At 42.1% G+C, this 19,878-nt stretch overlaps 1 protein-coding gene across 1 annotated transcript in view; it reads right to left on the minus strand.

The window, feature by feature from the left end:
• LOC117446119 (contactin-4-like) overlaps positions 1–19,878 on the minus strand; it is a 218,558-nt gene that overhangs the window by 46,759 nt on the left and 151,921 nt on the right. The window contains exons 9-11 of the mRNA XM_034082121.2: positions 16,894–17,033; positions 8,003–8,132; positions 5,918–6,068 (exon numbers count right to left, since the gene is read on the minus strand). Coding sequence (XP_033938012.1) covers positions 5,918–6,068; positions 8,003–8,132; positions 16,894–17,033 — 421 coding nt within the window. The remainder of the gene's footprint in view (positions 1–5,917; positions 6,069–8,002; positions 8,133–16,893; positions 17,034–19,878) is intronic.

The raw sequence follows: 19,878 nt of genomic DNA on the forward strand, positions 1-19,878 counted from the left end.
TCATGCTAGAGTGGTGACACCCGATGGATGACCCCTGGCTGCGATGAGGCGACAGGGCCAGACTTCACACTTCATTCAGACAGACACACACACACACACACACACACACACACACACACACACACACACACACACACACACACACACACACACACACACACACACACACACACACACACACACACACACACACACACACACACACACACACACACACACACACACACACACACACACACACACACACACACACACACACACACACACACACACACACACACACACACACACACACACACACACACACACACACACACACACACACACACACACACACACACACACACACACAGTGGGAAGTGTATCTCATGTAGCACACGTCGCACCCCAGGGGTCAAATACGGCAAGACACTAAGATCGCCCTCTGTTCCACTGAAAACGTGGTGTCAGACGTTGAATAATTAGATTTCGTCATCCCCGCTGAGTTGAAAAGTTCTAAGCACTTAGATAGAACACAGCAAACCTCATAAAGTATTACTCATGTAGTCTTCATGCAGGTTTTCCCTATGCTGATCTAACCACATCTGACGACAACATAAAACATCTCCTCATGTATCCTGCAAAAAGAAAGGCCAAAGTGACTGGAGGCTTTTGGTGTAATTTAGATTCAATACTTTATGACATCTAAAAAACGCGCTGGCTGTTTGAGTTAAAAATGGCCATTAAAAGCAAGCATTTAATATATTATGGAAGGACAGAAGACAAGTCACCATGGGACATCATCATAAACCCCATCGCTGCAGCCAACTCTATGGGACAATTCTGACAGAACAATTGTGAACAAAAGTGTCCAGAACGCAGCCGCCAGACTCCTCACCCACACCAAGTCATGGCATCATATCACCCCGGTCCTCAAAGAACTCCACTGGCTCCCCGTTTCTCACCGCATCCATTACAAACTCACTTACAAAGCCCTCCACCATCTGGCCCCCCCCTACCTCACTGACCTCCTCACCCTCTACCAACCACCCCGGTCCCTCAGATCCTCCTCAGCCGGTTTGCTTTCAATCCCCAAGGCCAAACTCCGGAGCTTCGGGGACAGAGCCTTCTCTGTGGCAGCCCCGAAGCTCTGGAACTCCCTCCCCCAAGACCTCCGTGAGTCTGAGTCCCTCACCCTGTTCCAGTCCCGCCTCAAAACCCACCTCTTCAACTCTCTATCCATAAGCCCCCCCCCTCTCAATCAACTTCCTCCTGACTGATTTTCTGTTGTGTTTTGTTTCTTTTTGGTTCTGTCTTTTTTTGTTTTGTTTGTCTACCCTCCCTCCCAAATGTAAAGCGTCTTTGGGTTCAGAAAAGCGCTATAGAAAATTGATATATTATAATTATTATTATTATTATTATTATTAATTAAGCAAGGACCTCCTGTGACCATGTAGTCTGCAGCAAAGTAAGACATCTTTCAGCACTGCTTTGTTGGATATGTGTTGGAAGCAGTGGCGAACCGTCAGGGCCTTCAAGGTATTCAGAGAATACTCTGTAACACAACAAATCGATTTACCTAAAGAAATAAAATGTATATAAAATTAATAAATGAGAATGGTATCTGTGTTGTTGATCTGTAATATTACAGTGTTACGTTGATTTGTTTGTCCTTCTCGGACCATGCACTACTCATTTCAGTTGTTTTGTGTTAGAAAAGAAAGCAACCAATCAGATCGTGTTCTGGGTCTCTGGGTAGAATATCCTTCAAGGTATTCTACATCCTTGATCGAAGGCCCTGGCCGTTGCACTGAATGAGAGCGTACGTTTGGACTGACAGTTTGATCAACCAATCATATATTGATTTGTAGCCAATGGGCGTGTTCTCTCAGAGTTTCCCTCGGTTCCAGGGTGTTCTAGAAGGCCCGCTAGTTAACTGGCTCGAGACAGAGGATCTAGATCAGGGGTCTTCAACTAAAATTCAACGAGGTCCAGTTAGAGAAAATGTCCCCATGCAAAGGTCCGGAACATCAACATGTCTAAGTTGCTTCATGAATTAGTGTGATATATATTGAAGTGACCTGTAGCTTTATCAACGTCTGCATGTAATCAACAACTGACTGCCAATCAAATAAAGAAAGTACAATTCAAAAACAACAATATTTATTGTCAATTAACATTACATACTGTGGATATGTGTAATGTTCCTCTCGGGCTGCATTTACAAATAAAATAGAGAAAATAAATAAAATAGCTTTTGAAAATGTGTGCATCTTAAAAGTGCTTAATTTTAGATAAATAAAATAAAGTGTAGCAGCAGCTTGAGTTTCCCTTTTTCTTTGTTAACCGTTTCACATCATGGCTTAACAGTTTCAGACGATTATAGAACAATATCAGTCTTTACACATCATAACAATTGAACAGTTTTAAAGTTTCTCTTTCTTTCCCTCTTATATTGCAGTCCCTCACTCACTTTGTTTAAATTCAGTGCGAGAATTGAGCTGGAGCTTGTCCTGCCAGGAGTTTAGATCTGGGCTGACATGGTGTCAGGGCCATTCTCTCACACATGCAGGTGCTCATTGGTTACAGTGATGCAAACACGGGTATGGTAAAAAAAGAGAAAACTATTCGAAGCAGAAGAAAACAGCGTAATATACCATCTGACAAAGGCCTGTGCTATAGTGCTTCAATTAACTGCTATTCTTTATAATATACTCAGATCAATAGGAGACAGAGATGTTAAGTTATAAATCAAGGGTTTTTATTATTATTTACAGCAGGGTGGGGAACCTTTTTCCTTTCAATTTTTACAACATCCTCCGAGGGTCGTACAAATGATTGAACTCAACCTCTTAAGCTTAATCCAGATATCTCACCATGACTCACGTATGCATGCACGTGCACGGTGTGGCATGACCACCAACACAGAAAGATATGGACACAAGATGTGTGCAAATGTATTTAGTATCCTATCCATGTGAACATGATTTAAGTCGGGGGGGTGACCTAACCTCCTCTAGGGGGGTCCGGGGGCATGCTCCCCCGGGAAGATTTATTTTTAAATATTGAAGTTAAAAGCATCAATCTGGTACACTTTGAGAGCAACATTAAGAGATCTATGGAAACATCTCTCAACACCCATATGAAACAGAACTGGAAGCAGATTTTTCTTTTTGGATATTTTTACAAATCACTCCCCTTTTAAACTCTGTTCTTGTTATTTTTAACAACTGTTTTGTTTTTGTTAGTCTCATTAATAACTATAATGATCATATCAAGGTGTGCCTTAACCTCACTGAGCTGAGGTTATGTGAGCCTCTCAGGAGAGAGCTCTCTTCCACCTGGTTGCAGAAAAGCTCTTTAAATTCGTTAGCATAGCTAGCTAACCAGATGCTAATAACAACAGATCGCCACTGTGCTTACAACTAAAGACACAGCCACGCAAACACTGCGGCATGTGTACGGCTCCTTATGGGTATTGCAATATTTGAAGAGCTGGAGCGGCGTTCCGGTGCTCTCTGTCAGCACTCCGGCGGTCGGGGGTGTGTGTGTCTACAGAAGGTCCAGTTGTGATAGACATGGTTCGCCACTGGTTGGAAGGTCAGTTGTAAATGCAACTTACATAAGTTTGAAGGCTTGACCGACACTATAACACCACATTGAACAGTTTACTGTGAACACTACGAGAAAAGAACCAGTATTCGCAAGTATTTTATGTTTTACTAGTGTGAGATAAAATCATGAACTGTATACCAGAAGAAGACTTGGTCAATCTAACGTTGCCAATTGGTTTGTGGACCATGTTTGAAGCTTTGAGTTTGGCCATACTACCATCCTGGTTTTTTGAAGTCACCATCTTGGATGTTTGGAGTCGCTAACTCGATTTTTTGGGAACCAAGTACAACAGAATGCTTAGGGTTAGGATTCAACCCAGTCTCACGGCATTTCGTGTTATAGTCACACAATGTAATCTATTGATTCGTGTTCACCAACAGGATTTTCCCATTTTCTTCGTGTCACACAGAACGATTTTAAAAGCAATGTATTTATATTGGTAGTATGTTTCGTGCCTGCACAAATTAGAAGGAAAAACATACTTCAGATTTCAGTATTCTGAGGCTCTGAGCCCCATTTATTTTCCTTGCGGATGGCAAAAAAAGTCTGACATTATACAATTTAAAATAAAAACAATAATTGTGGCTTGATATTGAGTAAGAACATGTTTTTATGAACCACACAGATTCCGGTCTTCCAAGACCTGACCGGACAAAAAGACGTGGTGCAGGCACGAAACATACTACCAATAGAAATACATTGCTTTTCTGTGTGACACGAAACAAAATGGGAAAATCATGTTGGTGAACACGAATCAATAGATTACATTTCGTGACTATAACACGAAATGCTGTGAGACTGGGTTGTAGGGTTAGACAGTGAACAACACACAGTGAAAGTATTGTAGTTCGAGGACTCATACCCAGGTAGCCAGTACCTAAAGTATACCCTGCTTAACCGTCTTATCTTTTCATAATAATAATAATACATTAAAGTCAACATAATTCTGTATTGCAGACAAATCCAGACTAATGACCAAGCCCATAACCTTATTAGGAAAATGTTTACCGAGGTACTAATTCAATCGAGAAATAAATAGGGTGATTTTCTGATATACTTAATTAAATTAAAAAAGATGGCACAAACAAACGCATATAGGTACAGAAAAATTAAGATCACTTTCCCTTCTAACTCCACACATTAGCATTTTTGTATTCAAGCAACCAGTGGAGGTGCACACTGCTCCAGATTTAAGAGAACGAAGATTTGAGGCACTTTTTTCAACACCGAAGTTGCCCATTGGAAATCAACAGAAATGCAGTTATAAAGTAATAAAGTAAAGTGGGCTTATCTTAATGGTATTGAATTGGTTAGTGCAGATAATTGCAAGGTAATCCTGCTGTGTTGCCGAACTGGCCCAATGAAAGTTGGCTAAGTTTAGTTCACAAAGTGCTCTCGTTTGTATGAACAGAAACAGTGAAAACCGAGAACTGTTGCCATATATCGTGTGTGACGGGTGGCGCAGTGGTCTGTGGGTTTGATCATCAGTTTGAAAGGGGAGTGACATACAAAACTTGAAGAAACCCGCTCCCGCCCCCACTGCGTCAGGCCGTTGTGTCCTTGGGCAAGACACTTCACCCGAACTTGCTCCTGTGGGTATTGTCCACAGTACATGTATAATATCAATGTGTACTTGTAAAAGCGTCTCGATGACTTCGAGGTGTGAAGATGGCCGGTGTGGCGCAGTGCGCTGTGCAATGATCATCAGATCAAGGAGGTGAAATCGAAACCTGCCGCCGTTGCGTCTGTAAAGCCGTTGTGTCCTTGGGCAAGACACTTCACCTGAACTTGCTCGTGTGGGTATTGTCCGCAGTAGATGACCATTACATGTATGTATGATCTGTATGTGTAATGTGTATTTGTAAAGCGCTTTGAGTCATTGATAAAGCGCTATAATAAAGGATTATTATTATATATTCTGGTAATGATGTTAGAATATGCAGTCATCTTGTGGTAGTGAACAGAAGGAAATGTTCCCTCCATAATGTACAGTATATTATATTACCGAGTGAAAAGACACATTGAATGAAGGTAGCAGTGAAAATGCGATTGCTTCGTTCACATCATACTAGACTCTCGTCCAATTTTGCAACCAGCTGGGGGAAACAGATGACTTAATCTGAACGTTGCATATTCAAATGGGAACAAGACGGTACATCTGGAAGGAGCAAGTGTTGTCTAGCAAAATATTTGTCTGTATTATTGCAGAGGAACACGGCCACCAGGGATCCCTACTTGGCTAAAAGTAACGAGAACACGCGAGGAGAAGCCAAAGCCTCACAGTGGGGTAGAAGCAGAACAAAATGAGTACATGTTGTGTTACCTGTTACTTTCTCGGAGTGGTTCGCTGCCCTTCCGCCATGAGATCACACCCCAAGGAGACATCTTTGGTTTGCACTCGATGAGCACGTCTCCTCCAACCTTCACCAGCGTCTGGCTCTTCAGTTGGTTGTGAGAGAAATCTGGGGCAACAGCTGAGACAAGAGCGGCAAATTAAAACCTCACTTTTTTTCATCCTTTATCTCCGACGATTTATCGGATATATAATTTAATTCTGTTCTTTTTTTCCCACCATTTTGGATAATGAGTTCATAAATACATTTCTTTATTGCCGTGGTCAATTGAAGACACAAGATTACATTATTCACTATCTGAATAATTGGTAATCAAAAAGCTAATAGCAAAGCCTATAATTAATGATGTGCGGTTGAAGAGATTATAACTCTATAATTATTCTCAGTAGGGACCGAAATGTCTTGTTCTTTAGCTCATCACTAAATAATCTTTACAAAATACTTGGTTAGGTTCAAGAAAAGATCACGGTTTAGATTACAATCAGTCTCATGGGTTAGAGTTTAGGAACAGATCAGGTGGGGGTGGATGGATGATTCCAACAAACCGGGGACGTTCACCATTAGTCATCTTTCAGTTATCATTATGATGATGTTTTGGCCATTTTGCATTTTTTTGATAGGACAGCCACACAGACAGGAGAGGAGGAGCAAACAGGGGTAACATATAGCAACGTTGATTGGCTAGCTTTCTTGTATCTATATTTGCATAACATGTAGCTTGATTGACTTTCACTCAGGAGGATACCCCTAACCCTAACCCTAAGTTATGACCTTTTCCTGAACCTAACCAAGTACTTCTGATGCCTAAACCTAATTATAAACGACTGTTCCACACGTTACCATAGTTACATGACATGAAATTACATTAAAAGGAAAGTACAGGTATATTCGCTTTAAGTGCCGGTGCATTAGTTTCAATTGGGCTGAACTCAACGGGCACGTTCGGGGGAAACAGGTGGGTTCTCAGTTTGCGACACAAGATATATCGACTTTCTGCTGACCAAAATTCAATGGGGAGCTCGTTCAAAGATTTGAGTCAGGTTTGAGAACAGGCATCATAAACTCAGTCCAATTTGCTGTGATGGATGCAGAGCGAGGTATATATAAGTATGTATAAGCATTTGATTGTTATATTTAGGCTTGAGGACATTGACCCTCTGCCACCAGTAGGTGCAGTTATTTAGGTGATCTTGAATGGCCGTTACAGTATACGAGGGAAGTACTCAGCAACCTATGTGGTCCTATGGGTTAAGGACTTGCTTCCTCCTGGGTGTAAACAATTGTAAAATACAAAAATCTACCCTTCAATATCTTTGCAACTTTTCAAAACTTAAGTTTGACCCCTCTGCTTTGTTCCGTCGGATGTGTTTAAGCAACATGATCAGGACTAGACGTGTTGGAAGATGAATAGTGACTCAGAACTGCGGGGAGTACAGAGTGACAGTCCTGACGGGGCCGATGGTGGACGGAGCAGCGCTGGAAATACATCACTGTCAGCAGGACGCCTTCGTCCTATAATTAATGCTTTAGCGGCCAATAACAGAGGCCGTAGGTCATCCGGTAGGTGTCGAGCAGAAGACGAAGCAAACTTGAGAACAATATGGACAAACGAATGCAAATCAACACATGTCTTTGCCAACGGACACTGTTGGGAAAGTACTGAATGTCCTCTTCCAATATCAGAGTAACCTGATGACAAAGGTATCCCAACTGTAGCTGTGTACATGACAGGATGTCTGATCATGGACTGTTTGAGGCAGATGATAGCTATGTGATTAACATGATGATTCAGCCTCTATGGAGAGAGACATCAAGCATGCTCATTTCTGACGTGGAGATAATCTGAAGTAAACATTGAATACTGCTTTCTATTCCTCCATCTCTTGGATATCAGCATGTGAAGGACACTGTTCAGGAACTAGTTGATGCTCTGTATGTAATGACTACTTCCATTCTGGAGAGGACCACAGACACGTGGATCCTGTTTTGAAGCTCAAGCCAGTGACGAGTGATGTTTTTCTAACACACACACACACAAGCAACTAATGCCTTACCTATAATTCGAAGCTCTGCGTTGGAGTAGACATCGCCGTACTTGTTCCCGGCCACACACTGGTACATCCCTGTGTCGGACAGGGTCAGGCGGCTGATGGTCAATGCTCCGTTGGCCACCTGTATGCGCTCCTATGGACACAGAGACACACGTGCCTTTAATATGCTTTATTCCCAGCGTTCATCGACATACAAACAGCCATCCAGCGGGCCAGAGAAATATGGTCCGGAAGTGACAGACGTGGCAATAAATCTAGGTTTTCATCACTAATGGAGGGAATGGCTTGGATGGATGGAGGCAGGCTAGCAGAACATGACCCTAATCAATCTGCATGTTTGTGAGAGTGAAATAAAACCATGCCCTATTTATATCTCCGACTGCACCACAGGGGCTGTTTCCCCTTCAGCAGGAAGAGGGGAGAACTGGGGAAGGCATATCGTAACATCTGAGGTATAATGCATTGTGAAAATTGCTTTTCTGATAGGTATGCCCCATACATACTAAGCGATGTGTACACGGTCAAGCTGCACCTCCTCTTCAGCTTTTGTGTGCCCGTCTGTGGGGTAAATGTAGCTCGTCACTGAGCCATCAAATTAAGATGTATTTAAGGATGGCTGGACCTGATGAACTGGTTGGATCGCTGCATCTGTTGGACATATAATCCTCAATATAAGTTTATCTCTTCTCACTCAACTCCTCCACTACAGCATTAAGTCCTTGAGCAGTTTTCATACATCTCTATGCAGGCGTGTCAGGTGCTGCCTCCTCGTGCCCTTCATCTTGTCTCTTTTCCTCGGGCACACCCATAATGTCATTACAACCCCCTTTTCCATAGACTTGAACTCTAGTCACGGGGGATTAAGGTACTGTCACATGAAAAGAAAGACCGTCCTCACGGAAAGATCACAAACTAATCCTGTGTTGGAGCAGGTTGTGCCTATATTTCCATAACGCTCGGGAAGTGCAGGGGCGAATATCCCTGCTGGCAAGGGAGAGGCAAACGGTGGCATACATCAGTCTGTGCATGGAAAGCACTCTCGTTTACGGCTGCTATTAATTAAGCATGACGTTCCTCTCAAATCAGCAGTTTTTCATGCCGGGGACCTGGGGGGACCATCTGCACGCCTTATGCTGAAGGAGAATGATTGGCAATGTCATTTGCCAACAACGCTGGGTTGATTTTGTTTTATATACAGCTTCAAAAAGATCGGGAAAGATTGTCAGGATGAAGGAACGACTTTTATGGTTAGTAAAGGGAGGGTTTTGCTTTTGATTGCTGGCAACAATTATGCTCAAACTAATTACTGGAAGCCTTTGTGGGAATCATTTCACAGCTGTACATTTTAAATTAAAAGCAACATTTGTATAACATCAAAACAAGACACCTCCACTAATGAGGATCTAAGGAAATGTTTGTTTTAAGAAAAAAAGGCAACACATGAGCCGTGAATTAGATTCTGACCTGCCAAGTTATATGTTCCTAAGATTATTCGTGCTCACTGTGAACTAAATCAGCTATGGACAGATGTTTGAGGACTCTACTGAGCATGCCTGCCTGTGTAAGAACGAACTGCAGGAAGATGACCTCAGCTCAACAGCAAAAACAAAACTCAGCCTGTTCGCTCCACTTGAGCTTGAATTAGCGGGGGAATCAGTGGGAAGTGATGCTCTAGAATCAGCCACAGTGGAATCAGCGCTAAGATCGGTTTTCCATTAGTATTATAGTAGCAAGAACACCGTGTTAAAACACTCTGTTACTGCTTTCACATTGCAGATGGACCACGCTGGAAACATGTGTGTTTTATTATTTATTACAGCTGTAAAAAGTAAAACAATGTATTAAACAATATACTGTATACATAAGCCGCGTTCACACTGCGGTACTTTTCCCACAAAGGTTCATGCGAACTTAGTTCATGAGAACTCTTTAGTTCTCATGAACTAAGTACAGATCGCGTTCACACCAGAAAAAGTCCCTGGGGGTGGATTAGGCAAATGAAGCCGCTGACGTCACTTCTTCTTCTTCTGCTTTGGGTTTACTGGCAGGCCGCAACCCACTTCACGGCGTATACTGCCGCCCAAAGTCCCCGGCCGGAAGTCCCCGGAGTTGGGGACTGGCTTCAGTAGAAGCTGCTGGGACTCCCAGCAGCTTCTACTGAAGCCTTCCGAGTAAATCTCCAGAACGCCGACACCTCCTCATCTCCACCGCTCCCATGTTTTATTTTGTGTTGCCATAAGTTAGTCTCTCTGCGTTTCTGCGCTGGGCTAATGCTAATGCTAATAATGCTAATGCAAGGATAATAACATGGCGGCTTCACAAAACGTTTTGGGAGTTTTACGGGGGGCGTGGTTTGCAATCCGCCCAGCCAATCAGGAATATAGCTCTTTTCTCAAAAAAGAGCCGCTCGAAAGTCCCTGCTTTCTAGCAGGGACTTTCGAGGGGGTAAAAAGGTTCGCATGAACTACTTTTAGTACCGGCTCTTTTTGGTGTGAACGCGATCATGAACTAAGTTCGCATGAACCTTTGTGGGAAAAGTACCGCAGTGTGAACGCGGCTATAGTGGGTAACTCGTGAATTTGAAGTTTTAAAGTCTGACATTTCTTCATAATATTCAACCATAATGTTGTTGATTCTATTTTGTAGTATTAATATGTTGTATTTTTCTAGAGCTAAGGAACTGTTGTTTTCTGATCCCTCTTTAAATACGACATTGTGAACACTCACTTTGCCAGTGCTTGTGCGCACACATGTGGGTACTGGATCATCCCACAACCCCAAACACTGTAATATAAGGCAATGTTGTATTTTTTCTATGGGCTGCCGATCAGAACACATTGGATTCAACAAGCCATTTACATCATCCCCCTTCCCATGTTACATGCAAGCTTAGAATAATGTGCAAGTTCTTCTGCTTGTAAGCTATTAGATGGATTACATTTACTTTTAAAACCTGTATACAACACCAACGTCTCAATATAAGGTGGCTAAATGGGTCCTGTTTTCATTTTATCATAGGGACAGGAATGTGTGAGCAACCTTTCTCTCGGTATTGGAATATGTTGATGTTATTTATAGAGATGCTCCTGTCCCCAGCCTTAAACATCTAGAAGCTGTCAATCATTCAGCGCTCAGATTTATTGCAGTCGACCCACATGGCACCGGCATTGTGTGTTATATTAGGAGGTGGGCTGCCTCTCTATCAGGCAGCATCAGCACTTTATCTATTCATCTATAAAGGACTTCAAAAATGACCACCTTATTTATTGTCGCTCCTGTGCCTGAGACGGTTACTGATTCTCAGACCCAGCTCTATGTGTTCCTGCAGCGAAAACTAACCATGGAAAAACAGCCTTCAGGTATTTCAGCCTATGTACGTGGTGTGTTAAACAGGCTTTTGTGCTTGCAAATGGTCTGCAAAGGCTACACTCCTTCAGAGGGAATGTCTCTCCCACACACTCCCCCCTCAAAACGTCTCCATTGGACTCCTTTGGCTACTTCCTTAACGTAGTGACATCAGTACATAACACTTGTACTTCTATTGGCTAGCGCTCCAACACATTGTACGAGCCAATCACAACAGAGCTACAGAGCCAACTAATCAAAGCAGACTGGGCTCAAAATACGTATATTAATTAATTGCAATTTGCGTCTGAATTGTATTGGAGTAAAAGTAGTAAATACTCAAGCACCAGTAGAAAAATAGTGAGATGCTTTCCATGACTGATCGTCCATCCGTGGCTCCAAAGCAGGGTGGGAGTTTCACGGCGGCCATGACGGCCATGGCCGTCGTAGCCCCTCGGTCTGGCCGTTATGCCCCACAAATAATTGTATGTCCTACGGCCACCATGGCCTGTGTGCCCCTCTCACTGTTAAAGTTCCTTTAAAAGCGTCAGAACAGGTTTCTGAACTGCATTATGCTGCGTTCACAACGGACGCGATGCGAATATTCGCATTGCTCTAATCGCTGGAGTTTCACCCCGGCTGTCAGCTGTGTTTACTCCTGTCATTCCTTTTAAAATGCGCGTTTTGTGAATGGAGATTGGATCGATCAGGCTAAACTAACGTTGAAGCTGCTCCGTCCACACTCACAACAACGTCCTAAAGACAGAATTAAAGCAGCGACTGTATTCGTCATGACAGAGACAGTGTGTGGTTTGTACTTGTTTAACTTTTGTCTAGTTTCTGAACAGATATGAGGAGCTGTGAGGAGTTGATTAAAGAGACACACACACACACACACACACACACACACACACACACACACTTTTGCATTTCAAAGTATTGCTTGTTCATACAGTTGGATGTTGGAGCTTCACTGTGCACTGCTGAATGATGGGTGTGCAGAGTTTGACCCTTGAAGGCTGTTTCTTCTGAAATGGAATATATTTGTTACATATTAATAGAATTTTTGATTTTTAGATTTAATTTCGGATTTGAGAATGGGAGAAGTAGTATATGGAAAACATACCAAACACTAATTATTCAAAGTAAAGTATTTAATTGTATATACGGTAATACTAAGGAGGCATAGGCCTATATGATGATATGATTATTGATATTAAAAAAGTGATTTGTTTTTTGTCATTAGAAAGTGAAGTTATTTATTTGTAAGCTCCAAATCCTAATGTGTTCCTCAATGGCCGTTGTGCCCTGGCATGTGGCCTTTGCGCGCTGAAAACATGTGTGACACCAAAGGCCAAATGGCCTTGCCCCTAAAATGACGAAAATCCAAGCCTGCCCCAAAGTCTTCACCACTGCACCACTAACAGGAATAACCTCAGTTCAAGTACATTGTTGCCAGCCCTCTGTATGGCGGTCCCACACTAATTGAAATGGACTCAATCCTGTTTCACGCTGGAGTCTCTCTTTAATTGCACATCCACTTAATCCTCGGGCTATTGTCAATAACGCAGCAGAGAGAGAGGCAGGGTTGGGTTGTAACGGAATACATGTCACGGCGTTACGTAATCAGAATACAAAAATCAAGTAACTGTATTCAGCTCGCGTTACATTTGAAAAACGAGTAATCTGATTACAGTTACTTTCCTAAACCTGAAGTGAATACATTTCGGAATACTTATTGACATTATTGGTGGAAAGATTTCCTCACAACATTTAATATTCATTACTAAAGGTACAGTCGAATCATCACTAAACCTATTACCGCCTCAGGTGCACAAAAAAAGGGAGCGTTTAAAAAAAAAAGGGGGGGGGGCGGGTCCGCTCAGTGAAACGATAACAACGAAACATGGAGGAACAAAAGTGTGCGTTTAAATCGTGTGTGTGTCTGTGTGTGTGTGTGTGTGTGGTTAAAACACATCAGCCTGCGGTTGCTCATTAGCCTTTCTAATGATTCTGAAGGTAAACACAGCGAAGGCGGTGCGTGAAAGGCGGTGCGTGAAAAGCACTGCGCGCTCGTCTTCTCAGAGGCGGAGTTAACCCTCCCGCTGCCTCCTGGTGCTGCAGAGATTTCATGAAGTGAAGGAGGTGTTCCTTCTATAAAACAGCTGTGGGCAGCAGATACTGTGAGAGTCACAGACATGAATTCATAGATCAAGGCAGACTCTCCTGTTTTGCCAATCCGGTGCTTAAACAAATATAGCTCTACACCCCTGGTCGTCTTTAAAATGAAGTCCGAGTTCGACATTTTAATTAATGTCCTGCTAACACTGGCAGGGCAGAAGGCGACACGCCCGCTCTAAGCCGTGTCCCTCACTCTCCTCACATCCCAAGCTGCATCCCCAGAAAGTGTATTATGTTGTTACATCGTTTCAGATGTGATGTTTCAGTTGTGCTCTTGATAAGCCATTAAAACGGTAAAACACGTTCAGTTTCCTTTTGCTTTTTGTGTCTCCTGTTCACCAAAACATACCCATCTGTGATGGAAAAAGAAAGTAATCCAAAAATAATCTAAAAGTAATCTGACTACGTTACTTTTTTAAGACACGAAACTGTAACTGTATTCGGATTACTTTCAGAACCATGTATTCAGTAATCAGTAACTGATTACATTTACAAAGTAACCCTCCCAACCCTGGAGAGTGGTGCTTTCCAAGAAGAACGGCCACGCGAGAAGAAGCATCTCAATAAATGATTGCTATTTGACTCAGGGCAGCAACACAAAGCATCCCATAGGAACAGAGGAGGCTCATAATATATAAGGGCATGTGAAATATTGTATGAAGCTGATGTCAACTGCTGTCCAACAAAGAGCAAACTGCTTGTGGAACCAGTCTGAGAGCTATACTATTATTAGAGTGAAACACTAGGAATAGTTGGGGGTTGTTAAATATTTTAAATGACTGACATTGAATAATTGAATGCACATATTCTCCGATATATATATATATATATATATAATGACTCCTGCACTGTTTAGCCAATCTTCTGATAGAGCACCTAACTTTATTATAGTTTGTCTTATTGATTGCTCAATTTATGTTGCTCAAACTTATAAAAGTGTCAGCAGAAATAAGCCAGTCAGAAAGGTCTCAATTGATTCGCTGCAATACATAACAACAAATGGAGCATCCTCTTCCCACCGCCGCGTACTCCATTGACCTTTCCCTCTTCCACTCATTAAGCCGCTGTGGTTAATGGTGGCATTTGAAACAATGCAACACCTTTGGTAATCAATCCATTCACCCATGCATTCTGAATATGTCCATTAATTATATTTATGCTGAGAGGAGTCATTGTAATCACACATGCATTGAAATGCAGTGGAAGCCAGATGGCTGAGTGTGGAGAGAGACAAGTCCTCCTGTGTTTGACTTTATTCAAATGTGATCAGCATGAAGGGGAAGGGGAATGAGTATGGTCACTTTAACTAGATTAAATTATATACATATGTTTATAAAACGGACAAGTCAAATCAAGCAATCTGATTGGTTCTTAGCCGTGATATACTGAGCGTATACCACGGGTAGAATTGTAAGTTACTTTTCACAACAAGTCAGTATCCCTCCGCGTCTGAGAAAAACAGTATACCGTTGAGCTGAAAAGCAAACTGCCTGCAGTTTGCTTTTCATACTGGAACAAGAAAGCAGCGGAGAAGTAACGGGGCAGAAACCCTCCTTTTTACGCAGCGGTCCAGACATCGACATCAAACGGCAAAACATATTCAGTGTGCAGTTCCTTTGGCATTAGGGCAGGGATATCTAGATACTTTCCAAGGTTTGACATCATGAATTGTGCTACTTTCGCGTCGGGCCGAACCACGCCCCTTAGCTGTGATATAATGAGCATATACCACGGCCTGTCGTGAGCTATTGCTTAAATATGTAATGTTGAAGTATGCATTAGAAGTTGGTTATTAGCGTGTCTCCAATATTATAATGTGAAAGGAGAGACTACAGGTACATTGGTAAAAAGAAAGGCACACAGCAATCCAACAAATATGTTTGTATTACAATGTTCTTAATGTATTTTGTTTTGTATATACATCGTATTACATCAGTTCCAGAACATTGGATAGTTCCAGGAAAATGTGTGGTTTATTCTGTAAAATAAATGTAGGATTGCTCGGGAAATAAGAAAATCAGCAAGCTCAAATGTTGTTGAATAAATTAGGCTATATATGAAATACTGAATGTAGACAGCAATGAAACTGTAAGGCATGACCTACTGTCTGAAGTGGACATGTTTCTTTGAAGACAACAGCTTTCAAAGTCATGTATTGCAACATTACCTATATTGTGCATTTCATAGTCCATTGATTATGTTTTTCAGATTTGTTTTTAAGAGAAGATAAGATAAGATAAGATAAGATAAGATAATATAAGATGGACCATTTACTTTTTTTAAAGATGTTGTCAGGCCACAAGTGCCGTATCGACTTGACAGAAAGGGGGCGACACCAGCTCTACCAAGTGAACTATACAGCGACCACTGACATGTTGAATATGATCTAATGAGGAGGCGTGTGGTGCAGTGGGTTAGTGCGTCGGTGTTCGGATCGTTCAAACCCCACTGCAGTCGTTGTGTCCAGATGGGCAGTCCAACTAACACAAGAGTGTTACTTTCAGAAAGGTTTTGATAGAACTGTTGGCCATTGGCTGAACAGATTGTTGATTACTCTTGCCTGATAGCGAGCCAAATGCGTTTTGCATGAGGAGGAGGAGGCGTTGCAGCGGAGGGGTGCTTCTGGTCAAATAGCGACAGCCCGGGTTCATTCAAACAGCATGCACAACATCCAAGCACTGATCGATATCCTCTGGTGTGTAGAATTGTTGTAGAATGAAGCAAATGAACATAATGCCTGTTTATTTATCAGGTGCAAGCTGTGCCTCAGTGTCCAATCAATCTTTCCCAAACAACCTGGAGAAAGGATCCAACATTATAATCCAATATGACGGAGGAATATTGGATTGTAATCGTGCACAGCTTTGCACAAGATGAACACGTTTGGAGCCACAATCGGCTCATCATTGTACACACGATGGGAATTCAGAGGGGGCTAGAATGAAAGTAAGATATACGGTGTTTATATAAAGAATCTTACTTTTTTGTGGCATTTGGTGGCACGGGATTAATAACTGCACTTGGCCAAGAGAGATTTAACAGAAGATTAGAGAAGCGCTCACATCGCTTCCAAGGGCCTGTTTAGTGTCGTATCGCCGCACATACACGGAGCAATTCCTTTGAAATAAGTGGTGTCTTTCCAAAGCAAAAAGCCTAATGTATTGCCGCACAGGAGGCACCCGGTTGTAAAGAAAAACACAATCATGCATGGTAATTGGTCTTGAACAAACAGCACAATAGAGCTGTGGAATTACAGTTAGTCAGGGTCGCTCACATTCTTCATTCAGCAGCAAAAAGCATCTCTCCCAAAGTGCCGGCGTAACCTTGGAAGAGGAACTCTACCTCTGATCTAAAGACAGATCTCTTACCTCCACAGGCTCCAGGTTCTCTCCATTTTTCATCCACCTGTACGAAGGCTTTGGCTTCCCGGTGGCTTTACACTCCCACACCATGGCTTCATCGATGAGCTTCTGGACATCTTGGGGTTTCTCGATGAGCTGAGGGGGAGCTGGGAATTGGAGAAATTGAGATTGTTTATGTACATATCTGAGTCACTTTGATTATTAACATGTGCTCCGAGCAGTGGACGTAGGGAGAGCTGTATTTCTTTTTACCCTCTTGTCTGTCATGTTGCAAACCGGCTGTGATTAAGTCTTTTTATTTCATTATAGTGTCCAGTAATCGATGCCATTTCATTTATATTGTAATATCACAGTGCCACAGTACACTCACTACACTCCCCCCTCCCTCCCTCCACCCGCAAAAAAAAAATGCTTATCGATATAACTTAAACAACAGAGCCTTGAAGATAAACATACAATGGAAAAAAAATGGAAAAAAAAGGCTGTGATTATTTTTTAACTTTTTGGGGCGGTGTGCAGCCTTGCAGTAGGACTTAGGGCACTACTCATCGATGCTGTATGTCTTATAAATACATGAATGCTTTTTACTTCTACTTATTCTCAACATGAACCTTACATGTTCAGGTTCATATACGTATGTTGTGCCTCTACTGTGACGTGTTTACATGCTTTAAAGTTGAAAAAGGTCTTTATTTGTATCATACTCAGACCCTCTGTTCACCCTCTGTCTGAAACCAGAGCCCAGTCTGCTCTAATTGGTTAGCTGACCAGCTCTGTTGTGATTGGTCAACTGCTTAGGGAGGTCCCCATTATGCTTTTTGGGGTGTATACTTTCCTGTAGTCAACCAGCTGACCAATCAGAGCAGACTGGGCTCTGGTTTCAGACAGAGGGTGAAAAGACGCAAATAAGTAGCGTTTTGAACATTAAAGCCCGTGGACATGTCACAGTAGAGACACTACATACGAATATGAACCTGAAAACGACCATAGTATGTCCTCTTTAAGGTGTGATATCACCAAAGATCTCCTTTAAATGTTTACAACGCAAAAAAACGCAACTATATCCATATGGATGGCTACTGCTGCCGTTAAAATCTCCTCCATGCAATACAGAGTAAATGATGGCATAATTATACAGGAGGACGATTGATTATTTGCTATGTCATGAGCTCAAGGTTGGTTAATGATTACGCAAAACAGAAAGTGGTAAATAAACCAGATAAGTAAAGCTCCGTGTGCGATGCTCTGTACATTCAGGATGATGTGTAGGTCACACTGCCATCACCTTATATCACACAAGGCCAGTGGCAGGACAAGAGTAATGGCTGACCGTATTTTTCCATTCCGCCCATCTCACCTAATGCCACTCTCAAGGACTGACCTTTGTGGAGGCTTCTCAGCAACAGTACACATCCCGCTCTAATTGGCTTTTGCTATATAGTATATTGCCTTTGAGTATAGCAGGAGAACACGGCAGGACATTCAATAACTCCAAATGTATCGTGGCATTATCTCTGTGCGTAAACCACAATACAGTATTAGTGTGTGGTTGTGTGGTAAGAGAAGCCGAGATCGGTTGTGTCTATTTATGTCCTGCACAGATTCAACATCAAAGTCTTTCCGGTATCAGAGATGTATCCGTGGATCATGTGCAGCCCTCTAAGATCCGCTCGGCAGCATGGAAATCGGCCCACGGTCGGTCATTAGCATTTAGTGCTAACAGTAACAGGGTTACGGTTTCCTTTGACAGATAGCTGGAGCTTTGTTGTTCTTCCTGCTACCTGGTTTCTTAGAAGTGATATTCTCACAACAATGCATTGTCCATCACATGTCAAGGGAATTTCATTGTTTGATTTCGGAGCTTCACAACATCGTTTGTAGTCAAGGTCCACGGAAGTACGTAGGGTTGGATCTATTGGTCACCAAGAATCCCTCTTTTTATTTTCTATTAGAAACCGCAGTCTATTGTGACAAATAGTTTCTATTTAAGTGTGTAACGTCAATAACATAGAACATGGACTTCTGGATCATTATCATTCACTGAATCTAACCGTTTTATTGCCACAACATTACGACGTGTTTAAAACTGGCATCATAACCTGGTATACAATATATCCTTAAATCGTAATTGAGGAGTTGGGATGTAACATAAATGGCAGCTTTGTCTTTATTATGTTCTGGTCATCTACAGCCAGAAGGGCTCGTGGGAAATATAACTAAACGATTTATATAATATTTGTGGTATTTCACTGCTCACCGGGCGCCGTACAAAATGAGAGCCCACTGCTCCTAGGATGGGTCGAATGCAGAGAAACCGTTTCGTTGCATAGAACCTGTACTACGTAATAACAATACGTTGAATCTTCTTCTTCTTGTAAATAAAAACCCACTTGTTGTCATAGATGAAAATAAATACAAGGCATGATCAATAAGATTCCTAGCAATAGACCAATAACAAAGAATTGGTTGATATGTAAAAACTTCAGCAACTAAAATAAATCGCTTGTAAAATGAATATTTGGAATAAAATTAATTACTATGAAAATTATAGAAACATTTCGAGTTTGACAAAGCTTGAGTTATAAACAAAGGCTACAATACTAATCATGCCTTGGTCAATAATCTTGTATTAATTTGTTTGTATCTTATGTAGTATCTATATAACTTCATAAAATGCAAGGGAATAATTACATTTATTCCCATTGATATCCATTTAAAACCATGTTCAGCTTTCCTACTGGCCCTAGACGTCTTTGAGGTATCTGAGCCTTGAGGAAGGGATGGTTCAAAGTCTCTCTATAAGACTCCTCCATCACAAGTCATTTAGCATCACATCCATTCATCCCAGCGCAACCCCCCATCAGAGTCAGGGGCCAGCCGCCCCACCCACTGCACCCTCGCTCCATTGTTGTCGTTTGTGGGTGTTTTATCCCCGCTGACAGGGTCACTCACTCCATGCCTCACCCGCCGCGCACGTATCCACTCTCAGTC

Source organism: Pseudochaenichthys georgianus, chromosome 5 (assembly GCF_902827115.2).
Source record: "Pseudochaenichthys georgianus chromosome 5, fPseGeo1.2, whole genome shotgun sequence".
In the NCBI taxonomy this organism is placed as follows: domain Eukaryota; kingdom Metazoa; phylum Chordata; class Actinopteri; order Perciformes; family Channichthyidae; genus Pseudochaenichthys; species Pseudochaenichthys georgianus.